The sequence below is a fragment of the Colletotrichum karsti genome, assembly GCF_011947395.1.
Source record: "Colletotrichum karsti strain CkLH20 chromosome Unknown Scaffold7, whole genome shotgun sequence".
NCBI lineage: Eukaryota > Fungi > Ascomycota > Sordariomycetes > Glomerellales > Glomerellaceae > Colletotrichum > Colletotrichum karsti.
The window spans coordinates 542,061-567,615 of NW_024065907.1; the positions used below are offsets into that span (position 1 = coordinate 542,061).

Genomic DNA, 25,555 nt, shown 5'->3' on the forward strand with positions numbered 1-25,555 from the left:
AGACACAACGTTTCTTCTGAGCAGTATTTGGCAGCAGGATGTGGCAAGCATAGTGCGCAGATTCTGGGAGAGAAGTGCATACCCATAACACCTCATGCTACGATCCATCCAAGACAAAGCGCCGCAGAGGAGATGGTTTACGGAAGGGAGCTTCGAGTCGGGGAGAGCGCAGAAGAGCGTGGCCAAGTGAATTACAGCAAAGAGGCTCGTTGACGGCAATCGGTTTGGGGAGTTTCGGGGAGGATTCGTATATAAGGTGGGGGGAAGCTCGCAACCCTTGATTCCTGAGTTTACCCAACCATCAGCATACGTCCGCAACAGTGTTCGGGCCTCCAGCTTCAAAGCAACTCTCCCAGCGAATCCGACAGAAAAATATTCAAATAAGGGCGCGGTTTCTTGTGCAAGTCAAGGGGGTATTGGGCAAAGGGCCTCGGGTTGTGCAGGGCAAGGCACTGCGTATGGGCGGAGCTCGAGACTCGAGAGGGGAGCGGGCATACCAACTCGGTCCACCAGAATTCGGCTGGGGTTGCTCCGAAGACGCCTTTGGGCACGCAGGATGTTAGAGGGCAGACTTGACGGGCGAACAGATCAAGGCCAGGTGTAGATATGTAAAGGCGACAGCAAAGTGAAAGCTAGCAGTCGGAAAGATCCAAAAGAGCCAAGGTGTAGATTCCCAGGGTAGCCTTTGATTGATAATGACAGCATTTGGCAATGTCTAGTGTGTGGTTAGGAGACGTAGGTCAACCAGGGCCGCTCGAAACGCATTAGATAAGCAGGCCAGGGCTCCGCTGCGGACGGGGCGCCGGGGGCTGGGGCAAGCAAGCAGTGAACGGACTGGTCTGTGGAATGGGTGAGTGCTGAGACGGGACTGGACTGAGGTAATGAATGGAGTATGGAGGGGAATCATCCACAGTACGCACTGTGTGCCGTGCATTTGAAGACTCACAGCACTCGCCTAAATTGAAGCAATGCAGGCCAATGCAGTGGTGACAACATTAGACGAGCACCGTTGGAGCGGGAAAGAATGGACTGTACGTGTATAGATTACTGGCGGGGACGGACAGGCGGGAATTAGGTACGGATACCTGTGTAAGGTAGGCAAATCATGTTCCAGGTTGCTTGCTTTGGGGGCTCGGAAGAAAATCCCTGCCGAGTAACAGCAATGATTGCGTAGCTTTCAAGCATGGCATGTTCCCAGTACTTTAAAATAATCCGATATTCTGCCTTCAGATTCCTCATTTGTGGGCGGTGCACAGTGCTATCCAGAGTTCCCAGTACATGACCGAGGACCCTCACGTTATCAGCTGTGGACCCCGACAGCTGCATCAGGGTTTTTCCGAATGCACGTCTACACGAATTTGATGCCTATGCAGGTGTTATGCCTGGTTTATGCTGCACAATTGCATCCTCTAGGCCCAGCCCCGCAAAGACGTATTTTCCCTGGGGTGCTCATTGCTCACTCTCAAGAGGGCAGCTCCTGCAGGCCAGAGATGGGCGCACCCACGGCACCGCACATTGCAACCCCGAAGAAGCGTGCTGCTCCAGTCGCCTGCCCATCCAGTGTCTCCTTCACCCAGAGCCAGAGGTCTTCCAGGGCGCACTCTTCTCTCGCCTTCCCACTTTCCACTCCGGCCTTTCTTTACCCGACCTGTCACGACATGAAGTTACCTTGTCCTCGATTATTAGACATGCGAACTATTCAATCACCCAAAAAGTCTTGCTGGAGTACCCGAGTCCTCCCTTCTCAGTAGCCTGACGTGCGAGTCGCGACCATTTCTTCCCACTCTCGCTCGATCGACTGCCCGCTCTGCTCTCCCACCTTATTCACAACCCACCCGCTCTCTGCCCGGTCGCTTCTTTCTCTCTCCTCCTCTCTTCGACACCTCAATTCTTCCCTCCTCGATCCGTCCACGAAATTGCGACCACTGGTTCTCCTCTTCGTCGTCTCTCCGTTCCCGCCGACCTTCCTCTCCTCCTCCTCTCCCGAATTCCTCCCCCGTTCGTGTTTTCCTCTCTCCGCCCTCCTACCGCGCTGCCTCAATGGCACCCCCCTCGCCTCGACGATCTTCACGAGCCCGAGGCAATACCGTCTCTCAATCACAGCAATCCTCAACGACGTCGAGTCTCTCAAGCCGCGGCGAGAGAAACACAAGATCTCTAAACAAGACCTCATCCGCAAAGTCAACCCCAAGCGCTTCGCTCTCCTCAGAGCCGCCCGAGGACCTGGAAGACGCTCTTCCCTCGCGACGTCGGACCCGCGCCCAGGAAGAGGTTCGAGACAAGATTCGGGCCGATCCTTACGACATGGCTACTGGTAGCGACGACGTCCAGGAGGACGACGAGTCGGTACGCTGCGTCTGCGGCTTCGACGAATACCCGGGGCCTCCGCCCTTTGAAGAAGACACCAAGCACGGAAAGCATAACCCCGAGGCAGACTTTTTCGCTAGTATCGAGCTGTCAGACGAGGTTTCTGGCTTGTTCGTTCAGTGCGATGTGTGCAAAGTTTGGCAACACGGTGCCTGCGTCGGCATCTTCACCGAAGAGAGTTCGCCCGACGAGTACTTTTGCGAGAATTGTCGCAAAGATCTACACAAAATCCACGCCGCCAGCAATGGGTAAGTCTCTACAACCCTAAAAACCCGAGTAACGCCGCTGCCGTCGTCGCAAGTCAATGCCGGCCTGGCAGACGTGATTTTTTCAAGCTGGAAAGGCCCCCTTTCATCTTCGGCATGCTAACATACTCTTACGCAGGCAACGATACTCGAATTACCTCCCACTCAACCGTCCCTCGCGTGCAACATCCCGAGCTGCATCATTGGTGAAGGACGGCACACGATCCCCCAAGGAAACAAGCAAAAATGTCAGGGCTTCGTCAGCCACGCAGGCACAAAAGCGGCGTTCCACAATGAACAGCCGAGACGCAGCATACGACGAGGACGAGCAACTGCGACGAGCTATTGAAGCCAGCAAGGAAGAAGTAGTCACTGAACAGCCGGAGGGCAATCGGCGACCAAAAAGAGGCCGCAGTGGCAGTGAAGAGTAAGGGCTCTTCCGACGCATGACCCTAGCTACGCTAACACCTGCTCTAGGAACCTGATCAATCTTAAGAGGCAACGAACAAGTTCTCCTTCAATGTCCTCGCCGCCCCCCGAAAAGACCCAAGCGATCGAAGACGAATCGGATGACGACTCGGCCACTCGCAATGGCCAGCCGAAGAAGGCTCGCGGTGCTCGTCATCAGCGTGAAAGATCGGAACGTGAAGAGCGAGACCGACAACGTGCTGAAGCAGCGAAGAGTCGCAAGGGTCGTGCGGACCGCAGAAGGGCTGAGGGTAGTACAACCGCGAATCTTCTCAAGGAGTCTGAAGCTCACGTGGGCACAGATTCAGATCCGTCGGAAGAACTTCCTCTAGCATCTGCTCGACCTACTGTCAAGCCGACCGTCGAGCCGCCAGTTGCGCTTGAAGCTCCTCCATCATCCGCGCCGACCCCCGATACCCCACCAGCGAACCCTGCACCTACGGGCAGTACACACAAGAAGTCCAGTCGCAACCACCAGAAGCGAGGAAAGGGCCGTAACCAGTATACCAAGGACCGAGATGAGCACGAGGATACGCCCGCTCGCTCGATGTCTAGAGACATTGCTCGGAACCACGACGATCACACTGGCGCTGGAGTGACTAAGCACTCTGGAGCGGACCATACCAGGCATGGGGCGAAAAACAAGACAAACGCTGCGCACAGCAAGGTTTCCTTGCACGACATGAAGCGCAGGGTCACGGCATTTCTCGATTTTATTTCCAAGACACAAGTCGAGCTAGCAGGGGAAGCTCTGCCAGGGTCGAGAAGCAGCCAGGAAAGCTCCCAGCAACAAAGCCCTCGCGGAACCACTGTGCCAGAGGCGCCCAAAATCAGCGTGAACGGTACCTCGAGCACAGAGACAAAGGACTTGCCCGTAGAAAACGGAGCCGCAAGCGAAAACGGATCCGAGACGAAGGAGTTTAAGGCTCTCAACTGTGTGGAAATGATGGACGTTTTGACTCGGGATCTGCTGCGATGGCAAAACCAATATGCAGCATAAGTCTTTTACGGTGATCCCTGCGGCGGGCTCCTTTTTCACTATATATGCAAGCTGTCACTTTCGACAGTGGTTGCGGTTGACTTCGGCGTATGATACCAGAGAGCTTCTAACGGTGGCATCCGACGGGAATTATTATTTTAGTGGGTTAGTTTTTTTGGAGTTCAGGCTGTCCGGAACGGGCGATATTTATCGGAGCAATGGGTTACTAAAATGGCCATCATCGTCGGCCACAGACTTATGTGCGTATCGGTTGCAGTTTTGTTTTCAGTCGGCATCGTCAGGTTTGAAGGCGATTTATCGAATAGCCAGACATGTGCGACGGTTCAAAAAAAGGGTGTGGACAAGCTGTTGGGAGCGCATCCCAGTTGCGTTGGAGTTGTGTTGCCTGGCGACATTTCAGCATCATCTTGGCGCATCTAATGTACAATTACCCTCCTTTACTTTACTTTTTTTATGTATGATACAGAGTGCGGGGTATCTCTACAGCACTTCCTGCTAGGAATTTACTCTCCTTGGTTCTAAATCGCCTTGGTCTTGTTGAGTGCCTTCTCCCTTCTTGCTTCCTTCTCCCTCTTGCGCGCCTGGCTCATGCTCACAGCGCCTTGTCCCTCTCTTTCTAGATGTTTCTCTTGGAACGCCTCGTCAGTGATATCGTCGAGGATGAATTTGCCCAACTGGCCGACACGCCATTGCTTGACTATCCAGTCAGCGGCGCTCTCCGCGTTGGCCTCGCCGCCGGTCTTAAGCTTGCCGGTCTTGTTCGCGACTCCGTCGAGGAAATCATTGACCTCGTTCGTGGGTTCGCAGTATTTCGAATAGGAGGTGGGGTCGGACAGGTTCAGTCGGTACAGGAGGTAGTCGGCGAGAATCACCATCGGAATGCGATCATCCTTGACGGAACCCACCAGCGCAAGCTTGACCATGCTCTCCGCCTCGGACACGTACGGCATGAAGACTCCAGGGGTATCCAGCACGAAAACACCCTCCCCAAGTCCCGCGCCGCCATGAGCCTCGGAATCGAGAATGCGCACGGGCGACGACAGCTTGCGCGTCACACCAGGCTGCGCGCCTACCCTCGCGACCGACGGCTTCTTCTGCATCCCGATCTTCCGCAACCTGTTCAGCAAGGTGCTCTTCCCGACGTTCGGCATGCCCACGACCAGCGCGCGCACGCCCGTCAGGCTGTCGACGCCCTGCGCAACATTGCGTATCTCGGCCAGCAGGCTCCTGGTGCTCGCGCCGTCGTCTTTGCGCCAGAAGACGACGCGCTGGGGGGAGCCTCCGGCCGCGCTCTGCCCGCGGTGGAAGCGGCGCAGGGCCTGCTCGACGTCGCGCGGGCTGTCGGTGCCGAGGTCGCGGTGGGTGTAGACGACGATGCGCTGGCGGCCGGCGATGGCGCGGTCGAGGATCGGGTTCCAGGAGGTGATGGGGACGCGGTAGTCGCGGCACTCGAGGACGAGGCCGACCTCGGAGAGGCGGGAGGTGATGTCGCGGAGGGCGGCGTGGTGGTGGCCGAGGTAGTAGGAGCGGGGGATGGATTCGGAGACGGAGAAGGTGAGGCGGGGCGCGAAGGAGCGGCGGGCGAGGGTCGGGAGCATTTTTATCGTTTCGCTGCGGTGGGTGGGGGGAGGGGCGCCGGTAGGTACGGTCTTTTGGAAGGCCCGTTTGTTGGATGGGTTCTAGCTTGAGGGAGTGGTCATTGTTGGAACCGACCAATTGGATGATGTTGGCCGCCGTTGGTATCGTCGTCGCCGTCGTCCGCCTCGGTGTCGCTATTCAGTTGAATATGCGATTGCCAAGGGGAGAAAAAAAATTGGATCGGAATTTCTTTCAGCCTGACAGCTCCCCCCTCGCAGCCTCACTCAATGCGCGGTATTTGATTGGGCGCGTGTTTTGGAGAGTGTTGGAGGGGCAGCTCTGTGGCCCCTGCGTGGTGACGTCAGCGCCAACGTCAGGCAAGGTACGTACACTGGAAAAAGGTCCCCGGAGCCGAGATCGGTCGAACTCGTTCTTGTGTCTCCAGTGCCAAGGCTTGGCCAATGAGAAGTCGACATCCACGTGGGAAACTTCCAATCTTCGATTTGTCGGAGAAGTCGAGTTTGCGAAGGTGGTTTTTTAGCCGTTTTACCATTTCAGTTTAGTGAGGTTCAAGGAAGGGCCTTGGATTTTTCGAGAGTCTGCCAAACTCTGCCACGCAACCTCGAAGCGAAAAACATGCCGTGGTTGTCCAGGAGTGTTTGGGCTAAAGATAGATGATGCCGTTCGTTGACGCACGCAGCTGGGCTCGAAGTTACCTTACGCTACCTACTTACAATTACAATGATGGTGCTCTGAATTCCGTCCGTTTTTTCTTAAAAGTCATCTCTTTCTTGTCTTGCACAGCCCTCTCCGGGTCTTGAAAGTCCTGGAGCTTCGTCGCCATGACAGACCCATCACCAGCGGGGCCCGACGCCAGTAGTCGTCGAGAAGCGACTGCTGCTACAGCTGCTGCTGGAGACCACCAAGACGACGTTATTACACCGGTCGTCGCAGAGACGCGAACTAATGAGAATCGAGAAGCATCATCCAACAACCACGATACGGGACGACAAGACGTGCGCGAGCCTGGGCGATGGCGAGGATACTTTGCCAAGAGCGGGAAGCTCAGGCCCTTCAGGCTTCTGAAGGAGGACTTTCTGAACTTTAGACTGCGATATCTATCAGACTGGGCCGTGTTCAACCAGCTCGTCTTGGCCAGTGCGATATATGTCTTCTTCACGAATATCCTGCCGGGCATCACGTTCGCCAGCGACTTGTACGTCCTGACGGGGCAATCTTGGGGGACTATCGAGGTGGTGTTCAGTACGGGCCTTTGCGGCATCATCTTTGCCCTGTGAGTCGGGAGTATTTGATTCTCGTTTTCGATCTCGGGAGGCTGACATGTCCTTAGATTCTCGGCCCAGCCCTTGACCATTCTTGGTGTCACTGGCCCGTTCTCAGTCCTCGCGGAGAACATCTACTCACTATGCGAGAATTCCTTCAAGGTACGGATGACCCCTCCATCATCTTCGTCACCACCACTTGTTATTATTGCACGGCTCGGTTTCATCATGTCGCAAACTTACACCGCCAGATTCCCTTCCTGCCTTTCATGGCCTGGGCCTTGATCCACGCCGGTTGGATGCACTATCTCCTGGCGATATTCAACGCCCACGACTACACTATGCAGTACGTCACCGACTTCAGTGCCGACATCTTTTCCCTCCTCAACAGCGTAATCTACTTCCACAAAGCCGTCAGAGAGCTGCAGCGCACGAAGGCGGCGGTCTCCCTCGCGGCCTTCCTGTACTCCATCATCGGCGCCGCGGGGACCTGTCTCCTCGCCATCTTCCTGTCGACCGCGCCGTCCTGGAAACCGCTGTTCCACAGATACGTCCGCATGGGCCTGGCCGAATACGCCGCCGCCATCTCCATCGTCTTCTTCATCGGCATGCCCTACGTCGGCGACCTCGCCCACCTCGACCACAACAGGCTCGAGGTGTCCACGACCTTCAGGCCCTCCTCCCCCAGCCGGCAGTTCTTCTTCGTCGAGTTCTGGAAACTCCCCCTCGGCTGGATCTTCATCGCCATCATCCCCGGCATCATCATCACCGTCCTCTTCTACTTCGACCACGAGATCAGCAGCATAATCTGCACGGCGAAGCGCTACGGCGTCCAGAAACCCGGCGGCTACGCCTGGGACATCATGCTCCTCGGCACCACGACGATCATGTGCGGCATCCTCGGCATCCCCCCGGCCAACGGCCTCCTCCCGCAGGCCCCGCTGCACTCCGAGTCCCTGATGCACGTCGTCGTCGAGGACCCTCCCGCCCCCGACTCCGAGCCGGGCGAAGACCCCCCGGCCAAGCCCGTGACGCGGGTCTACGAGCAACGGTACTCGCACTTCATCCAGGCGGCGGGCATCTTCATCTTCATCACGCCGCCCTTCCAGCACGTCCTCGGCCTGACGCCGACGTCCGTCCTCGCGGGCCTGTTCATGTTCATGGGATACCAGTCGCTCTGCGTCAACCCCATCCTGACGAGGATCTGGCACCTGCTCACGCCCCCCTCGGAGCTGCCCGCGCTACCCCAGGGCGCGTCCTGGTTGGGCATTCACTTGTACACCTTCTCTCAACTTGTGCTTACTGGTATCGTTTTCGGTGTCACTTTGACGGTCGCCGCGCCCGGTTTCCCCATCATCATCATTATTCTTGTACCGGTGAGACTGTTCTTCATGAACAGGATATGGAGCCGGCAGACACTGCGGTATGTTGATGGATGGGCGACGAGAGAAGGAAAACCAGAAGATGATGAGAACGACCGTCGGCGCGAGGCGGTCATCGCCTCTCGTGATTCCGCGAGAGACGTCTCCGATGAGGAGAAAGGGATGAAAAATGCATGAAGAGTTCATCTATCTATCTACATCTAGAAAATAATGTTCACCATACATGATCTTAATCTTCAAGAGTATCGATATTCAGACGCTCACATACATATCAAAATGACGAGTCACATTTATGGCGTAATCGCCATGACATCTGCAAGATACTCCCGAACTGCGGGGTCCCGCTGTCAAAAAGCACACCCCCACCGGACACATTTACCCCTCCATCAACAACGACATCCGCGTTTTTCATAGATGTCTCGGATTCCAAGTCCGCTGCGCGCCGGGTGAAGATACCCGCGGCGGCCCCCGAGATCTTGGGCAACCCACTCAGCCATCCGACCTTTTGAGACACATGCCTACGCCATGGCGTATTTCAGGGCCAAGATGCCCGACGGGGCTCCGCGGCTTTGGATCCAATTCATCCAGATCCAGCCGTAGCTGAGAAGCGTCCGTGACAATGTCGCCGTTGTCCGTAGCTGGGAAATATGCCGTCATCACCGGCGCAGGCTCAGGTATCGTCTCACATGCTCACCCTCCTAACAAATCCCGACTAACATCGTCCCTCAGGTATCAACCTCGCCTTCGCCAAACTCCTCCTCGAGCGCGGCTGCTCCGTCCTAATAGGCGACCTCGCCCTCCGTCCCGAAGCAACCTCCCTCGTATCCCAATACACCACCACCGGCACCACCCCCCGCGGCTCCGGCAGTCCCACCGCCCACTTCCAGCCCACGAACGTCGCCTCCTGGCCGCACCTAACACGCCTCTGGTCCCGCGCCCTCGCGACCTTTCCCCGCGTCGACATCGTGGTTCCGGGCGCGGGCATCTTCGAGCCGGCGTGGAGCTCCTTCTGGCAGGCGCCCAAGACGACGACGAACCCGCGGACGGCGTCCCGCGACCGCGCGGACGCGGAGCCCGGGACGTACGCCGTCATCGACGTCAACCTCACCCACCCGATCCGGCTGAGCCAGCTGGCCGTCGGCCACTGGACGCGGGAGCGCAGGGCGGGGTGCCTCGTGCACGTGAGCAGCATCGCGGGCCACGCGGCCGGGATCGGGACGCCGCTGTACTTCGCGAGCAAGCACGGCCTGCACGGGTTCGTGAGGAGTTTGGGGGATATGAGGGACCGGGTCGGGATCCGGTGCGGTGCTGTCGCGCCTGGGGCCGTCATGGTATGCTTTCATCCCCCCCGTTTAGATCTCATTCCCCGGAGCATCTTGAAGTTCTGTCTTATGAAAGAGGGTCGCTGATAACAAAACCACAGACGCCGATGTGGCGCGAGGATCCCGGGAAGCGGCACATGGCCGAGGGTGAGGAGAGCGAGAAGCTATTCCTCAAACCCGAGGAGATCGCGAGGGGGATGCTCGAGCTCTGCGAGAACCCCGAGTACGGCAACGGGACGATCCTGGAGGTCTCGAAGGGCAAGTCGAGAGTCGTGCCGCTTTATCACGCCGAGCCTCCGGAGGGAGCCGGGGTCGTCGTGCCCAAGTTCGCGGAGGGGGCGGAGAAGATCTGGAGTCAGTTAGAGAACGGAGGGTTGAAGGTCTGAGGCTTCGAGCATAGCATTGCGTTTCTGTCTTGATATCAAATGGATTTTCGTGAGGGGTCAAAGTCGCCGTTACTTCATACTGAAGCTTAAATCGAGCTGCTTTTTGGGGTTGTGAAGAGAACAAAACGAAAACGGAAGCAGCGACGCAAAATAGTAACCACGACAAAAAGATAATCAATAGTCGCACGTATGCATATTCATCAGTGCTCGAAAGGCATCAGACGGGAAGGATGACACTAGCGTCTCAACGATCCGAGACTAATTCACACTAGGCGCCACTGCGAATCGAATACCTCCTCGGTGCTTTCTCCTAAAAAACCACTGTCGTCTTCAGCGTTCATCCCAGAAACCACGAATATCAATCCATCAAACTTCTCTTGGTGACAGAGCGCTTATGTTATTTTGCATTTCGCCGCGACGATGGCTGGACCTGCCGACAACAACGCTCTACCCACCCGCCCGCATCTCCAACTCTTCAACCCCGACCCAAGTAAGGCCTGCTTCCACTTCTTCCCTCAACTACCGGCGGAGCTCCGTCATCTCATATGGAACCACGCCCTACGACGGAGGCGTCTCATCCATGTGAGCCTCGAAGAAGTCGACGGCGATGGGGGCGACGATGATGACCGCCCGAGATACGCCATCTCCAACGCCCTGGGCCGCCCCATCACGGGAAACCACTACCGCGTCGTCGTAAAGACCCGTGGCCCGCTCCTCCCGGAGATTGTGAGGGTGAACCGCGAATCGAGGGCGGCGACGATGGCTTTCTATGCCGTCAAACTCCCCTGCTACCTCGACTCCACGGACAGCCAGAAAACGAACATCTCCTTGAACCTAGCATGGGACTACATCAGAATCCTGGCGGGGCCCCCATGGAAACTCTCCTTTATCGACTTCATCCACGACCTGCGCGCCTACGACCCCGAAGGCGTTGGGGTCCGACACCTCGTCATAGATGAGAGCGACGCCTTTGAAGATGAGGAGATGTTCCCTGGACGAGAAGACGACCCCGCCTCCTTCGACGCGGCCGAAATTGACGCCACCAGCCTAGACGCCTTCCGCGCCACCGTCAGTAACCTGGAGAGCATCTGGTTCATGCGCGTCCGACCCGGTGGGCGGGCGCTCAACGTGGTGACCCATACGCGCATCCAGGCCTTCAACTACGGGTTCCCCGTCCTTCCGGCCTTCACCTTCTTCGACGCTCCGGCGCGGGACCCGCGGGACGTTTCGCGGGACTTGAAGAAGGTGTGGGGCGGGGTGTATGACCCGCGCCTGGAGGTCGTCTTTTGGCGGCGGCTGCTGCGGAAGCTCGGGGTCGACCCGGCGAGTCTCGATGCATCTACAGACGTCCGGATCATGGTCGGTTCCGATCTGGGGGCCGTCGTCCGCAGCCGGGCCGACGCGAGCAGGCGTCTTCATGAGGAGGACTTTCAGTGGTTGAAGTCGCGGGGGCAGAATCTCGGCTGGGAGAGCGGAGGCAGGGAGAATAGGCCTGCGGGGTGCTTTCAGACGAAGACTAAACCGCGGTGGAAATTGCCTGGCTTCGACGGGCCGGAGGTGCTTGCTGCGGCACCAAGGCCGGCGTTGGGTTTCTGGCTGTTTCCGGTGGAGGCGTTTGGTGAGATGGGAAGCGATGAGACGCCGGATACGTGGCTCAAGTTTAAAGGCGTCTATGACATGAGCCGTCAGTGGCCTAATCTTGCACTGGCGCATGTAAGTTGACGTCTCCGCGGGAGTACGAGGTTTGGATCGAGGCCAACGAGAAGGGTAGATGACGGCTTGTCGTCTGGAGGGACTACTTTTGAACACTTTGATGTGAGCAAAACTTTACACTTGCCAAGCTGGCGAGTTCAGTCCAGATGATTACAATCAGGCTTGGACGATATTTAGGAAATTCATCCTAAATTACGAATGAGATTCTCCAAAATCCAAGACTTCGTCTAAAGAAAGCATCGTAAATGGCACCATCTCGAAAGCCAGCCCATCCTCTTTACGCTGGGGAGTGCGCACTACGGTGCAGGTCATGTAATCGGGGCCCAATGATCTGAGGCACACATTCACGTCGTCGACTCTGGCCCCCTTGAAAATGATCTCATGCTCCGTGACCGCGTCGCCATCGTCCTCAAACTTCTCCGCTGGGAGCGGCGGCCTGAATTTCTTGAACTGCAAGTCCGCCAGCCAGGGCGCGAGGAGGGCTTCTCCGGTCATCTTGACGTAAGCTTCTCTCAGACACCATAATGCATAAAAGCACCGTAGCTTGAAGTCTGCCCCATCCTCTGCCGAGGCGCCCGGCTTCAGGCCCGGAGGGATCGCTAAGAGGACCTGCCACTTAAGGAAGCTCGCCTCAGCTGGCGACAGCACGTCAGCATGGACGTCAACGAAGTGCGGCCACCCCTCGCTCCTAAGCATGCCGTGATCCCTCGCGCGGCGCTCCGAGGTACAAACGACATCGACACCAACGTCAACGGGCCCGTTGGAGGAGTCGTAACCGTGGACAGCAATAAGAGCAACGAGACCGGCTTGGTGGCTCACGTTGAAGCTCAGAGGTTCAGAGCCCTCGGCGGTGCGGAAGACGGGTTTAGTGTGGTCGTTGCGTACGGCAGTAGCCGATGGCCAGGGGACGCCGCAGAAACGGGAGATGGCATAACGTTTCAGGAGGTGTGAGCCCAAAGACAGCTTCGCGTCGCGAACATGGTAGTATTTCAGCACGGCTTTGCGCTCTTCGGCGCTGAGGAGAGCGAGCGCCCGAGATGCCTGAGATTCCTGGTTAGTTTTGGGGCGTTTTGGATGCTTGCTTTCTCTCTTTGGAAGGGTGAAGTGAGGCGGATGATGAAATACTGGGCCAAGGGATGCGAGAACTATTGGGGTAAAGATCTCGTTTGGGAGAGTTTGATTTGCAAGGAGAAGGACGAAACAGACATGGGTGTGCGTCTGTGTTGACGGGCGGTTCGGTTGGGTGAAGGGGGGATCAAGTTTCTCTTACTGCTTGCTCAAGGTGCTTCGTTTCAGTGGCCTCTGGATACAGGTGCCGAGTATCCAGGATCCACTGTACGATAGTCGGGGCCATCTCGATCGGTGTTGTTTTCGGGGGTTTGAACGACGTCCTTCGCACTCGCAAGCCTTTGGTTTTGCGATATGTTGTGTAGCTGTCCTTCTGAACTCAACTTGTCAAGTCTGGAGTATGGAATGACAGCTGCAGTTCCAGAAACCAAGCCGTCTTGGCAGAGATCAGGTACTCCAGGAGTCCAGCCAGCCGCCGTCACAAGAGGGACGTGGAGGGGACGAAAAGAAGTCTGCCAAGCAACCCAATTAAGGTTAAGGATTGCCTGATGGCCGTCGTTGACACCTTATTCGCCCCGCTTAGTGGTTGAGAAGAGACGTGAAAGAGACGAGAGGTCGATGCAACGGTGGCCGAGACGAGCGTAAAGCCGTCTGGGAGACTGAGAGAGACAAGCAACTGGACAATGGGTCTCGGAGGGGCTGAAGCGAGCAGGCGAGTAAGCGAGAAATGCTTGGCTCCGAAAGAAACAGTGATGGATCGATGATTTGCGATCTGAAGTTTCAGACATCAGGCCATCTGGACCTTGGGAGTTGCGAGTCGCTCCTGGTTTCGGGTTCTGAGGGATGGTTGTGTTGGAGTGGTTGGAGTTGGAGGTGGAGGTGGAGGAGGAGGAGGGCAGGTTGAGACGTTTCCACCCCTCCTCACCTCAGGTTCCCGGTCCTCCCCTCCACTTTCCCACCAACCTCTCCCACCCTCCTGCCGGAACAGGGCGGACCAACGCCCGCTAGCGCCCATTCTTACAGGTGGGGTGCCAGTGGTTCCAGTGGCTCACAGCCGCAGATCACAGCGAATGGCGGCTTGGCCGTGCCTTTCCCGCCCCAAACCATTTCTTGACTTCACTCCACCCTGGGCTGATGGAACATTGTCTGACGACGACTGATTAACATCTATAAAGCTTCATCACCCGTTGTTCGCTTCTTCTGTTCTTACTCACTCCTCTCCAGCGCAATTCTACTTCTCTCCTTCTAGAATTCGCCGCGCGGTCGAGTCTCCCACCCAACTCAACAGATTCCTGCGTTTCTCATCTCAATCGGCCTCCCCCGTTCCGTCGTCATACTCGCCGCGATCACCACCAACCAAGACAATCACCATGCGCGACGTCGAGCAGGCCAGGAGTGCCACCCTCTGTTCCGCCCGATGTTCCCTTCCACGGAAGCGTTGAGCTGAAGGTGTCGAGCAGAGACCCTTTTCATGTTGGATTCTTCTGTCTGGAGGCTGGGGCGCGCCGGCCGGAAGACAGTCGAGGATCACTTTTACAACAACTTTTTACAACCGCTGGAAGGATCCGCAGTTACCTGAGGTGTCGATGATCCGTCCGCAGCTGCCACGCGACGGGAACCACAACCTGGCGCGGTTCTGGCCACGGGCGACGAGAATCCACTGGTAGGGCTGCGTGAGCCTGGAAGCGATGGCGACTCTCCTTTTTGGTTCTCAGTCCTGCCCGTCTCGCCTGGATCGGACTCTTCGTGAGTTAGAGGAAGGTTCGAGAAGGCAGGGCTTTATCCTGACTCGCCTGCACCCGGATTCTTCGTGAGTTAGGGGGCACGGTTTGAGAGGGATGGGGATCGAGGGGATGAGGCGCTCTTCTTTTTACTTTTCTTCTTTTTTTCTTCAAATCAGCCCATCACAACGCCGAGAGTTGGGCAGCCTGATGAAGCGCAGGGGATGGGTTTGTGCACTTGCGCAGATCCGAAACTGCGTGGAGGGTCCCTTGCAGAGTCTGGACCTTTTCGTGGTGCGGGGGATTATGGTGCTGGGTAGCATCAACCAACCAGACTATTCGTTCTTGAGATTCGCATTGTAGGAAGGGAGGGAGGGTTTGTTAATGGGCGAGATCAGAGAAGCTGTTTGGCTATGAGGCGTAGCGAACGAAACTTCAATACATCACAAAATATAAAAGTTCTTCAATTTTCTCATATGAAGTTGTCATCTGTGACTGCATGTTCTCGAGTCAATGTTACATAAAACAGAGAAAATTGACGATCTTTCGTCATCCAAGCAAACTTGATGATAGTGTAGGATATACGTTGTTGAGTCGTTATGCCTAATGTTCTCGGTTGGTTGGTGTTTAATCTCCTACCATTTGAATGTCTATCACCAAAATGTATCAGGTGACTGCAATAGTACTCTCCAGACTGACGATCTCAAGTGATCCTCGGCTATGCATGCGCTCTCACGGAGCGCACCCTTCGGATGCATTGCACCGGATTCACAGGGCTCGGGCAGCTGTACCAGTACCATGCCAAAGATTGAGCCGCGTTGTTGTCGTACATATTCCAAAGACGTAACGGCCACAAGACCATTTCGTAAAACTCCAAAACGCCTTCCATGCCTCGCTCTTTTCAGATCATACACGTAATCTGTACAGTATATCGTTTCGTACGCCACTTCGAGAGCAGCTCTCTCACTTCTTCTCCGCCGCTGCCGCCGCCGCGGCCTGCTCGGCGCGGTATTTCTCGTTCTCGACCTCCCTCCAGTCCCTCGGCGCCTTCTCGTTACCGTCCGTCTCGCCCCTTCCGCCGGCAAACGCGGGGCGTCCGGCATACAGCTGGTAGCCCTTGCCGGCCTCGGCGTCGTTCATCGTCTTGTAGTTGACGGGCATGTTGCCGCGGAAGCGCTTGCGCATGTCGACCATGCCGCGCTTGCATTCGCCGAAGCCCTTCTTGAGTTGCTGGCACTTGGTGGGGAGGGTGTTGACGAGGGGTTCGCGGAGGCAGTCGGAGGCGGAGTTGCGATGTACCATGACGCAGTCGGATTCTTGGAGGCATTGCGCGAGTGCCTCGCCTGCGACGGAGTTAGTTTCTTGTTCTTCCAAGCGAGATCTGTTGTGAGGCTTACGCAGTTCTTTGCAAGAGCTAGGCATGGTGACGGGTCTGGGGCATTTGCCTTGGTGGGAGTGGTCCGACTTCTGAAGCTATCGCCGCAGAGACGTTGAGCTTCCAGTTTGCAAAGAGAAAAAAAACAAAGTCTCTTTGATTGGTCAGCATCAGCAAAACAACCCCACTTACATGCAGCGGTTTCTGCAAGGTGCGAGAGCGCAGAAGGGCCGCTAAGGTTGGTTTTAGTGCCATGTCCCTGCAGTCCTTCAGGTCCTTCAGGTCCTGTGGTCCCCGCTTTTCAAGGATCCCGGCTCGCTGACCAACCGCGTTGCTCGCGCGCGCGCCCCGTCTCTGCCCCTCCAATAAGGTACCCCGGGCTGCAATGGCGGCGTGCGCTGGCACATTGTCACTTTCAACTTCCGGGGGCTAAGGGAGTGACAGCGCAGCACCTGTGTGACCTTGCCATGACCCTCGACCTCCAATTCCCCATGGCACCTTGACCTTTTCGAGAGCTGTCCCTCAGATACATCTTCGCATGTGACATCACCAGGCGCCCGACCACTTCCAGATTCGTACGCTGACACACATCGTTTGAGCACATCTTTTTCTCTTTTCTCTCACCTTATCGATCGCCAACGAAAAGGTCACGGCCAGCCAACAAAACGCCGCCCAAAGCCCCGAGGCTCCCAGGCTCCTCTCCCTCTTAACTTAAGCTTTGCGCCCCTTCAGACACTAGAGTGATGATGCCTTGAGAGCTCTTTCTTTTTCGTTTGTTTCCCACCTCATCTTAGACATAATCGTTCCTGAGTTTGCGCCGGCAGCTTTTATTGCATTACATCGATTTCTCCCTTCCCACAAGATGCCTATCCCTTTCATCGGCCGACTAAACATGTAAGGGTTGCCAAGTTGTCCCATCCATCTCCCTCGCCTCGCCTCCCTCTTCTTTTCTCCCTTCAACTGCAACGCTCGGAACCTACGATGTTGCAGTCAATGCGATCCGGACTGATGCTGATGGAATCGCGCAGCGTCGAGTATGTGGCTCTGGTGGGGTCTTTTCTTCTGGTAGGACTCGAGGCTATCATCCGAGTCCTGACCTTGGCTCTGCGTACGCATAATGCGCTCCCTTGTCTTCCCCAGGTTGTGGCGTTCCGAGCTAGCTAACCCGAGGCTTCCATAGCTTCGCCGCTCATCGCCCTGTTCTACCGAGCTTCGCGTCGACTGTTTAATCGATTTTCGACGCCCGCGCACAAACGCGCCGAGGAGCGCAAGAAGTGTTGGTCCTCCGTCCCCGGCCACGACGCCCCTCTCCGTGACGCAATTGGACTGACTCGGGTGTCGCCCAGCTATCTCGACTAACGTGAGGGACGCCTCGGACTTCGTCGATCTTTGCCGCTTGTTCGGATATGAGGCTGAGGAGCACGTTACGCAAACCAAGGATGGCTTCCTCCTCGGTCTCCACCGCTTGGCTTGGAAGAAGGGCGAGGAGGGTCTGAAGATCAACAGCGGTCCGAACAGCGTGAAAAAGAAGGTCGTATACCTGCATCACGGCCTTCTCATGAACTCGGAGGTCTGGGTGTGCTTGACCGACGAGCAGAGATGTCTTCCTTTTGTGCTCGTCGAGAAGGGCTACGATGTCTGGGTAAGTATAGGCTTGGTCGCATCGACTGGGCGCGTTGCTAATATTATGGTACAGCTCGGCAACAACCGCGGCAACAAGTACTCGAAGAAGAAGGTTTCCCAGTCGCCTAAGTCGCTCGAGTTCTGGAACTTCTCCATCGACGAGTTCGCCTTCCATGACATCCCCGACAGCATCGCTTACATCCTCGAGGCTACCGACCAGGAAAGCTTGTCGTACATTGGTTTCTCCCAGGGAACTGCGCAAGCTTTCGCAACCCTCGCCATCCACCCCAAGCTGAACCAACAGGTGAACGTATTCATCGCTTTGGCCCCGGCCATGTCACCCGCCGGTCTATCCAACGGCATCGTAGACGCCCTAGTCAAGGCTTCCCCGCAAGTCTTGTTCCTCCTTTTCGGTCGCCGATCCATCTTAAGCTCTGCTACCATGTGGCAGTCCATTCTTTACCCGCCGATTTTCGTTAGAGTCATCGACCTTGGCCTTTCCTTCTTGTTTAACTGGCAGACGAAGAATATCTCTCTCAGCCAGAAGCTTGCTGCTTACCCCCATCTCTATTCCTTTACTAGCACCAAGAGTGTGGTCCACTGGTTCCAGATCATCCGCAACAAGTCCTTCCAGATGTACGACGACGACGTTCACCCGCCCATGTCCATCAGCTCTTCTAGCAAGTACACAAAGGTCGCAAAGTACCCCACGCGCAACATCAAGACTCCCATCGTGCTTGTCTATGGCGGCAGCGACTCATTGGTCGACATCAAGGTCATGCTCAAGGAACTGCCCAGCCAGACAGTGGCCACCGAGATCCCCCACTACGAGCATCTTGACTTTCTCTGGGGCCGCGACGTCGACGCCCAGGTCTTCCCCCACGTCTTCGACGCGCTTGACAGCTTCACCGACGCGCTACACTCGAAAGAAGAGTACGCACGATACCAACTAGCACGACAAGAGAGCCTTCTCGGCTCCGGCAACGCCTACCGCCACGCTCAGAAGGACAGCGACGTCTCAGCTAGCGAGGCCTCGACATCGGTGGATGACATCCAGCCCAGAAACGGTACGGACAGCCCGCTTTCATACAAGTCACGAGACCGACCATCCGGGATCCCCTCGCCCTTCGGTACCACGCGAACGAGGGCTCCGTATTCTCAGGTCGTTGCTAACGACGACGACGTTCCTTCTTCGCCAGACAGACCAGACAGCCGCGCGGCGAATCCCGACGACAAGGGCGTAGAAACCCGCGAATCCCCGACGGCAAAGCTTAAGGGCATTGGCGTGCGACGCGGAAGCGGAGGAAGTAGCCTAAGCCTGGATAGTATGCGGGAGGGTAAGGGTATTAGTTTGGGTACGAGTAAGGCCCTCGGGGGCGTCGTAACGAAGAGTGGGATAGATGCGAAGGGACTGGGTAATGCTGGGACGGACGAGGCAAAGACTGTGAAGAAGAAGAAGCGTGTCACCGTCGCTCCGTAGGCTTGATGTCTGCGGAGTTGTAGAAAAAACAAAAGTCAAGACAAAATTGGATTAGAAGTAACTATTAGAATGTTGCAGCATGTTGCACGGTGACCATGGAGTGCTGCCTGCAAAGGGTGAAGTGATCACATGAATACTCTGGGCCTTCCCAAACTTCTCAATGACGGAGCTTGGGCTAAGCAAGACCTAGTAAGCATTGCGAGGTCGAACGGATATATTTGCTGTGCGTTCGAAGACGACCTTGGGCAGAGTAGACAGTCTTCGGATTGCCAAGCAACGATGCCAAGTCCAGCACATCGAAAACCCGTCCCATGGGGTATCTTGTAGAATACATTCGCATTATCCATGCCTTCCAATCCACGCCTTTCATATCCGGTGTACCGAGAGACGAATCGGCAGCGTCTAAGGCGTGATCATAATCCGATGGGTGACGTTGCAGGCGGGCGTCACAACATGGGACACAAGGAATCCCAGGCTCGACTGTACATAGCAGCTGCAATATCACGGTCAATATACACTTTGTGGCCAATGGGATTCGAGAGATCGTTCATGTTGGTCTGATCTACTAAATAAAGTCACGAAATCCACCGTCGTGGTTCGTCTCTATGGAGAGCTCAAGGATGGTATCCATTCGAGTTAAACTCTATCAACACCCGACCCCCTTCGAACTCAGCAAACACACCAACAGTAGTTCTTCATTTATGTATGGCAGCATCGTATATCTAGCTAGAAACTGTAGACTGAATCTATCTGGTCTCTCACGATCATGACACGGCGGCGAAGTATGCGGAAGCCGTTTCCCGCCGAAACATGATCTTACACCCCTTTTCGGGGCAACGCCAGGCGTATGATATGCTCAGCTGGGGTTTACACGTGGTCTCAGTTGTTTTACAAAAGGTAGATGATGCCATGGTATTGGCGTCTTCGCCAGCCTCGGGGTGGGTGGCTCACGATGTTTCCAGGTAGGCTAGACTTTGACGCCGCTCGTTGCATCCGTAAGGGTACCGTACTTCCATGACTTCAACCTCGACGTGTCGTCTTCGGGCCCGCTCAGCAGACAAGCTGGTAACTCCGTACCCGTTCTCAGTCTGAATATCTTCCACCCTGGCTTCTGTTCCAGGGAGCTGCTTGAGGAGAGCGGCAGGAGCAATAAGGATGGTTGCCTCTTGGAGGGCCGAGTCTCCAGCGGCAGCGAGGACAAGATCAAGGACTGATAGATTTCGTGGGAGGGGTACGAGAAACAGCCTCACCCATGGCGTAGTACGAGAAATGTCAGGGGTTTGTTGGGAAGTAAGTAGACACAGGCGGATCTTGGTGGTTGTTCTCTCTCTTCATCAGATCGTTTGCATGACGAATATGATGACCAGGAAATCGGCGAGTTCCCCTTGTTAACGAGAGCGAGCAAAGACACAAATTGACCGTGTCGATACTTCTTCTCAACCAACCGGGCATTCGGTTCACCTTGCTAAAACACCACCAGTGACACAACGCATAGTATGGTAGAACATGGGGAAGACATGATTTCAATTGTCTACAGACGACCTTAAGGGCCAACAGCTCTTTCGAGACGGCGCAAGCATCCACGCTCTTGCCTCTCATTATCTCAACATACGGAGAGTTTCCGACTCTTGCGATATTATTTTTCTTCTTGCCTACTTGCCGTTTCCCATTGTACCTACGCCTCATGCTTGATAGTCTCAAGCCGAATCACTTATAAAAGTAACGCAAAGAGGGGGTATCGTGCGAAAGCCGCTCAAAGCCCTTCGCAGCCGGCCACAAAGCCTCTGTGAAGGGTTATGCGGGGTATGTAAAAGATGAAGAAAGGAAACAAATAGTCTGATGCTAAAGAAGGGGAAAAGAAGCAGCTACTCATAGAAGCGCTGTGGGGGGATTACAGGGAGAAGAGACTCCCAAAGGGCTCCATTCGTCTTCGTCAACTATATCGAGATATTGCCCAATGGCAAGATCTTCGATGGATCACCGGTAAACCGGTTGTGGTAGTCGACGATGCCCTGTGCAATGCTAGGAAAGTCCTTGATGTTTTGTGATCTCATCTCCTGGAGGAGTTTACGCAGCCCATCGTTGTACTGCGCCTTCTGAGGTCCATCAATTTGGCTGCCGCCAAGCTGGAGGAGTATTTGGTCGTCTAGAGCGAAAAAGGCGACCGTCAGCGTTCAACATGCTTCGAAACATGTGAAGTGGTCAGTTATCCTTGCGGGGCGAAGGCGACCTACCCGGCAGCTGCATGGTCTCGAAGTGCTGGTAGATACAGTCAGCACCTCTGGGGCAGTCCCGATTTGCCAGCTGGTCGGGGCAAATAGGAAGCTTTGGGTCGATCTTATTGCTAAAGGTGAGGGATCGTAATCCTCCGGCGACGGTTTCAGCAAACTTGGGATGGTATCGATAAGCACGGAAATACTGCAGCGGACTTTCGTAGGGGGTGTATTGGATGTTGGTTGCCGTCTCATCAGTGTTTTCCGCGGGTTGAGGAACCTGTTGAACATGTTAGAAACCACAGCGACATTGTGATGTGAAACGAAATGTACTTCTCTCACAGCATCAACTCCCTGTTCGGGTGTTGACTCGTTTACTCCCAGTGAAATCTGTTCAGGAATCGGTGAGGCTCTTGAATTCAACTCCTGCGGGTCAGCATCACTATTAGCCAGCGAGACAGTACTGCCTGCGGGCACCGGACTGATGGATGGAGACTTGGCAGGATCTGAGGGGGCAAAGGCTTCAGGCGGCTCGTAGGCGTCTGAGGACTCTGACTCCTCTACTTGATACGGCTCTTCTTGGGCTTCTTGGGATTGCTCTTCGTCCTGGGAATTCGAACTCTCAGATCCGCCCATAACAACATCAGAGGGACTATCACTCGAACTGGTAGCAGGCCGCGAATCCTCAACTTCATTCACGCTGGCCACTAGGCCCGCAGAAGCATTGGGAAGCGCGGCTACTGCCTCATCTGCAGCATCGGGAATTCCAGCAGGATCTGTTGTGACCAGGCCAACAGCTGCGTTGTCGGCGTCTCCGAATCCGATGGCAGGGGCTCCGTCGCGCTGAGCGACGGGAGGTTGAGGCATCGGGATAGCCGTGATAGAGGAGTTTGAAGCCGCGGTTTCATTGTAGGAAGTTGAAGGGGGCATTGTGGTCTCAGCAGCAGGCTGCGAAGTCTGGACTTCAGAATGGGCTCTGGTCGGCACTTCGGTGACAACAGGGTCCACTAGATCTTGATTAATGATGCATTCGGCATGCTTTCGACGTCTTGAGATGTCCACTAACCGGAGTTGCTTTTCAGCTGACTTTGGGGCTCTGTTGCCTCATCGGAATCTTGTTCCATCTGTTCCATCTCTCGGGCCAACTTCTCTCTCTCCGCGTCATCCTCCTCTATCTCCTTTTGCAAGCGCGTCATCTGGGATTGCAGCAGACGCAATTTGCTCTTCTTCGCCTGCAGCCTGCTTTCGACGAGAGGCAGGCTGGTACTAACTGCGCGGCGCTTTTCAGCCCTGATGGAAGCATTCTGGATTTTGTTCTCCGACGGTTTGGGCAGGCGCATCGAGCTGCTCGCTTCGGCGACCACTGGCGAAGAATCGCCGCTGGGCTGATCAGATGCACCGGACGCGCCCATGGACTGGACCCGTCTCATGTTTGGTTTGCCCACATCCGACTCGGCAGCAGCCTCTGGCGTTTGCCCATTAGACTTGGGACCAGACGCCTGCCCGTTCATAGAAGCCTTCAGCCTCCTTTTGGCTTCGGCCAGTGCAATCTTCCGCTTCATCGCCTCAATCTGTTTGTCCATAACTTCGAGATGTCCTTGCTTTGGCGGGGCAGCAATGATTCCTGACTGAGGAGTAGCGACGTTGCTAGGGCCTGGGCTAAGTTGGGGGCGACCGTCCGTCAGAGGAGGGAATTCGCGGAATGATGCCGTGTTGTTCGACGGGGTGGCCTGCTGAATGCCTGTAGATTCGTCCGTGGGAGATCCTATCTCCATCTCGACATCCTCGTCATCCGATGCGTCACTGACATCGATGACAAATGGCATTTCTTGGCGGTGGTAACCGAAAGGACGCTTATGTGATTGTGTATCCGTGATGAAGTTAGCAGCTACGGGTCGCTTTCGTTGGTTTCGGGCTGCGGGTTGAGCTGCGGACATGAATAGACCTGGAATAGCTGACGTTGATGCGGATGCTGGCTCGGGCTGTTGGGGTAAGTTTGTCGGAAGTGCCTCAGCAGCAGGTGCAACTTTGGCAGCAGGAGGTCGTGTGGTAGATGGCGATGTCCCTTCGGAAGGAGCCTGCAATGAATCTTTGCGAACAGCCGCCTTATGAGCACGTGCATCGCGAGATTTCTGCAAGGCTTCCATCTTTTGCTGCTGAAGGACTTCCTTGTCGCTTTTCGTCTTTGGATCAACTTGAGGACCATCAGCCGACGTGTGAGTAGGGGCAGCCTTTGCGTTTTTCGCAGCCAATAGACGAGCTATCCGGTCCTTTCTCTCTTCGCCGGCTGACTTGGCGGCGGATACTGGTTGATTTGATGCCGCAGGGGTTTGGGTACCGGAAGGCTTCAAGGCTGCTTGCGCTGGAGAGTGTGACCCTCCCGACGCCTGAGGAACAGACGTGCCTGGAATAGCTGGTAGGGGCGGACTGCTGATATCCAGACCAAGCTCCGTGAAGAGGTTCTTGAGAACCGTCTCATCGATGCCTGCGTCCACAAATTGTTGGAAGCGGACGCCCAATGGAAAGAGGTGAAGGATAGCAGCATGGGCCTTCTTCCTAGCATCTTCAACGGCGGTGTGACTTGTCGCGGCCATACTAGGCGCAGCGGACTGTCTTGACAGGCCGTTGGTATTGGGTTGGCGATTGTCGACAACAGCGGGGGCCATTTCGTGAGGTGACAGGTGGGGAGAGTAGGAGCCCGATCGTTCCCGCCCTACTTTGAGGTCAGCTTCAAGTCCATCACATACCCTGAATTTATGATGCTCACCAGTTGCGTCCAGAGCTTCAGGGCTTGCCGCCCGCCTATGCTCACTCGGACCACTGTGCCAGACCGATGCGGCGGCGTTACGACCGTGGTTGACTGTCGCATTCGAGGGAGCTTTGCCAATTGTGTGGGAAGGAGCGGTGCCCATGATGGTCTCTGCTGGTTCGTACAAATCGTCAAATTCACCCTCGCTGAGCTCGCCCTCCTCGGCGTCCTCTGTGCCCTTCGCTATTTTCTTAGCCGCGGGCGGACGGACCCCACCAGATGGTGCGGAAGTTCGAGACATAGATGCCTTCAGAGAAGTGTCTGCGGGCTGATAGTATTGAGAAGCGGGGATCAGCTTGGGCTCTTCTCGAGAAGGCAAATGCTGCTGAGGCAATGGTGCTGGTGCGGGTACGGGTGCGGGCGCGATCGCGGACGTCTGATGTGCCTGCGATGGGTGCGGTACTTGTGGCGTCTGCATGGGTTGCTGCCAGCCGAATGCCTGAGCCGGAGGAGCAAAGCCTAGGCCAGGAATTATGTTCTGGCTGGCTTCGTACGGATCGTGAGGTTGAGGGTAGGCATCAAACCCGTGGTTCGCGGGCGGAGGATAAGTCTGCGTGGGAAACGGCGGTGCGGTCGGGAAGCCGTAGGGTTGATTGGGAGGCTGCCCTGGGTACGGTGAGTACCCGTATGGGTAGTAGTTGTTCATGTGAGAGACGGGAGGCGCGACGCGGCTGCCTGCAAATGTGTGTCGGGAGTCAAAAAGAATGAGGCCTCAGGACGAGGAGGCGTGGCCAGCAGCCAATCTTTGGGTTGGTGTTGCCCTCGCCGAACACCTCGACAACCTGGAAGCCTGTGTGGTCGGCGCCCGTGAGTGACCAGCTGTATGCTATGATGATAATAGCAAGTACGTTGAGTCTGAATATGTCTTTTCTGTACTCGGGAGCAGAAGGAGCATGGCAGATTGCAGGGAGAGAGGGGCCAGGAGCGGTCAGTTGGTCGTTGGTCGATTGCCAAGATGGCAAGAAGATTTCACGGCGCCAAAGCTCGAAAAAACACAACCGTCATACAGCTTGGGATGAGAGACCGGGACTATCCGAATAAGGACAGATCCAGAAGCTTCAGACCAAAGGAAGCGATGCGATGCGATGTCGTCGCGTTTGTTCAGTCCCGCTGCAGAGGAGTGGGAAAAAATCGAGCGGCTGTGGAACGAAATGTCTTCGATGACCGCAATGCGACAAAACGAGGTTGGGCGGTGCGGATTCGATGAAATGGAATCCAGCCCAGCCCGGACCCGGGGGAAATAAAATTCAAGGCCGTGCAGGGAAAGAGGCCCATCTGAAAGCGCTATACCGTTTGAAGTTAGACTGACTTGCGACCGTCTCGCGTCACACTCAGTCTACTCACAGTCTGGCGCCTGTCACGTGGGGCCCCTCCATTGTTTACTTCGAAAGGGTACCCCAAGCAACCGTCCTCCTGAATCCCTGCTCAAGTGATCTAAAGTCAACAATATCCATCCTTACGTCGTTGCTCTTCCTCCACCTCCCAGCCTCCCCAAGCTTGCCTTGATTTCGCGTTTTTACCA

General features: G+C 55.8%; 9 protein-coding genes across 9 annotated transcripts; 5 read left to right on the forward strand and 4 right to left on the reverse strand.

Moving 5' to 3' along the window:
* Positions 1 to 1,925: 1,925 nt before the first annotated feature.
* Positions 1,926 to 4,080, forward strand: CkaCkLH20_02982 (PHD-finger domain-containing protein; the record flags this gene model as incomplete). Its single annotated transcript, XM_038885701.1, has 4 exons — positions 1,926 to 2,117; positions 2,182 to 2,615; positions 2,752 to 3,039; positions 3,090 to 4,080. 4 exons carry the CDS (start codon positions 1,926 to 1,928, stop codon positions 4,078 to 4,080), a joined length of 1,905 nt encoding a protein of 634 aa, XP_038748900.1.
* A 518-nt stretch (positions 4,081 to 4,598) lies between these two features.
* CkaCkLH20_02983 (uncharacterized protein) lies at positions 4,599 to 5,678 on the reverse strand (the record flags this gene model as incomplete). The annotated part of the gene is made up of 1 exon (XM_038885702.1): positions 4,599 to 5,678. One exon carries the CDS (start codon positions 5,676 to 5,678, stop codon positions 4,599 to 4,601), a length of 1,080 nt encoding a protein of 359 aa, XP_038748901.1.
* An 822-nt stretch (positions 5,679 to 6,500) lies between these two features.
* CkaCkLH20_02984 (hco3- transporter family protein) lies at positions 6,501 to 8,500 on the forward strand (the record flags this gene model as incomplete). Its single annotated transcript, XM_038885703.1, has 3 exons — positions 6,501 to 6,952; positions 7,010 to 7,103; positions 7,193 to 8,500. 3 exons carry the CDS (start codon positions 6,501 to 6,503, stop codon positions 8,498 to 8,500), a joined length of 1,854 nt encoding a protein of 617 aa, XP_038748902.1.
* A 442-nt stretch (positions 8,501 to 8,942) lies between these two features.
* CkaCkLH20_02985 (nad-dependent 15-hydroxyprostaglandin dehydrogenase) lies at positions 8,943 to 10,031 on the forward strand (the record flags this gene model as incomplete). Its single annotated transcript, XM_038885704.1, has 3 exons — positions 8,943 to 8,997; positions 9,053 to 9,654; positions 9,747 to 10,031. 3 exons carry the CDS (start codon positions 8,943 to 8,945, stop codon positions 10,029 to 10,031), a joined length of 942 nt encoding a protein of 313 aa, XP_038748903.1.
* A 420-nt stretch (positions 10,032 to 10,451) lies between these two features.
* Positions 10,452 to 11,753, forward strand: CkaCkLH20_02986 (uncharacterized protein; the record flags this gene model as incomplete). The annotated part of the gene is made up of 1 exon (XM_038885705.1): positions 10,452 to 11,753. One exon carries the CDS (start codon positions 10,452 to 10,454, stop codon positions 11,751 to 11,753), a length of 1,302 nt encoding a protein of 433 aa, XP_038748904.1.
* Positions 11,754 to 11,936: 183 nt separating this feature from the next.
* On the reverse strand, positions 11,937 to 13,098 carry CkaCkLH20_02987 (phosphopantetheinyl transferase; the record flags this gene model as incomplete). Its single annotated transcript, XM_038885706.1, has 2 exons — positions 11,937 to 12,785; positions 13,015 to 13,098. The coding sequence occupies 2 exons, from the start codon at positions 13,096 to 13,098 to the stop codon at positions 11,937 to 11,939; spliced, it is 933 nt and encodes a 310-aa protein (XP_038748905.1).
* A 2,398-nt stretch (positions 13,099 to 15,496) lies between these two features.
* Positions 15,497 to 15,955, reverse strand: CkaCkLH20_02988 (cytochrome c oxidase assembly protein; the record flags this gene model as incomplete). Its single annotated transcript, XM_038885707.1, has 1 exon — positions 15,497 to 15,955. The coding sequence occupies one exon, from the start codon at positions 15,953 to 15,955 to the stop codon at positions 15,497 to 15,499; it is 459 nt and encodes a 152-aa protein (XP_038748906.1).
* Positions 15,956 to 16,770: 815 nt separating this feature from the next.
* On the forward strand, positions 16,771 to 19,011 carry CkaCkLH20_02989 (ab-hydrolase associated lipase region; the record flags this gene model as incomplete). The annotated part of the gene is made up of 5 exons (XM_038885708.1): positions 16,771 to 16,802; positions 16,937 to 17,016; positions 17,089 to 17,184; positions 17,255 to 17,550; positions 17,605 to 19,011. 5 exons carry the CDS (start codon positions 16,771 to 16,773, stop codon positions 19,009 to 19,011), a joined length of 1,911 nt encoding a protein of 636 aa, XP_038748907.1.
* A 1,937-nt stretch (positions 19,012 to 20,948) lies between these two features.
* CkaCkLH20_02990 (uncharacterized protein) lies at positions 20,949 to 24,679 on the reverse strand (the record flags this gene model as incomplete). Its single annotated transcript, XM_038885709.1, has 5 exons — positions 20,949 to 21,157; positions 21,246 to 21,504; positions 21,567 to 22,231; positions 22,291 to 23,937; positions 23,992 to 24,679. The coding sequence occupies 5 exons, from the start codon at positions 24,677 to 24,679 to the stop codon at positions 20,949 to 20,951; spliced, it is 3,468 nt and encodes a 1,155-aa protein (XP_038748908.1).
* Positions 24,680 to 25,555: the final 876 nt, after the last annotated feature.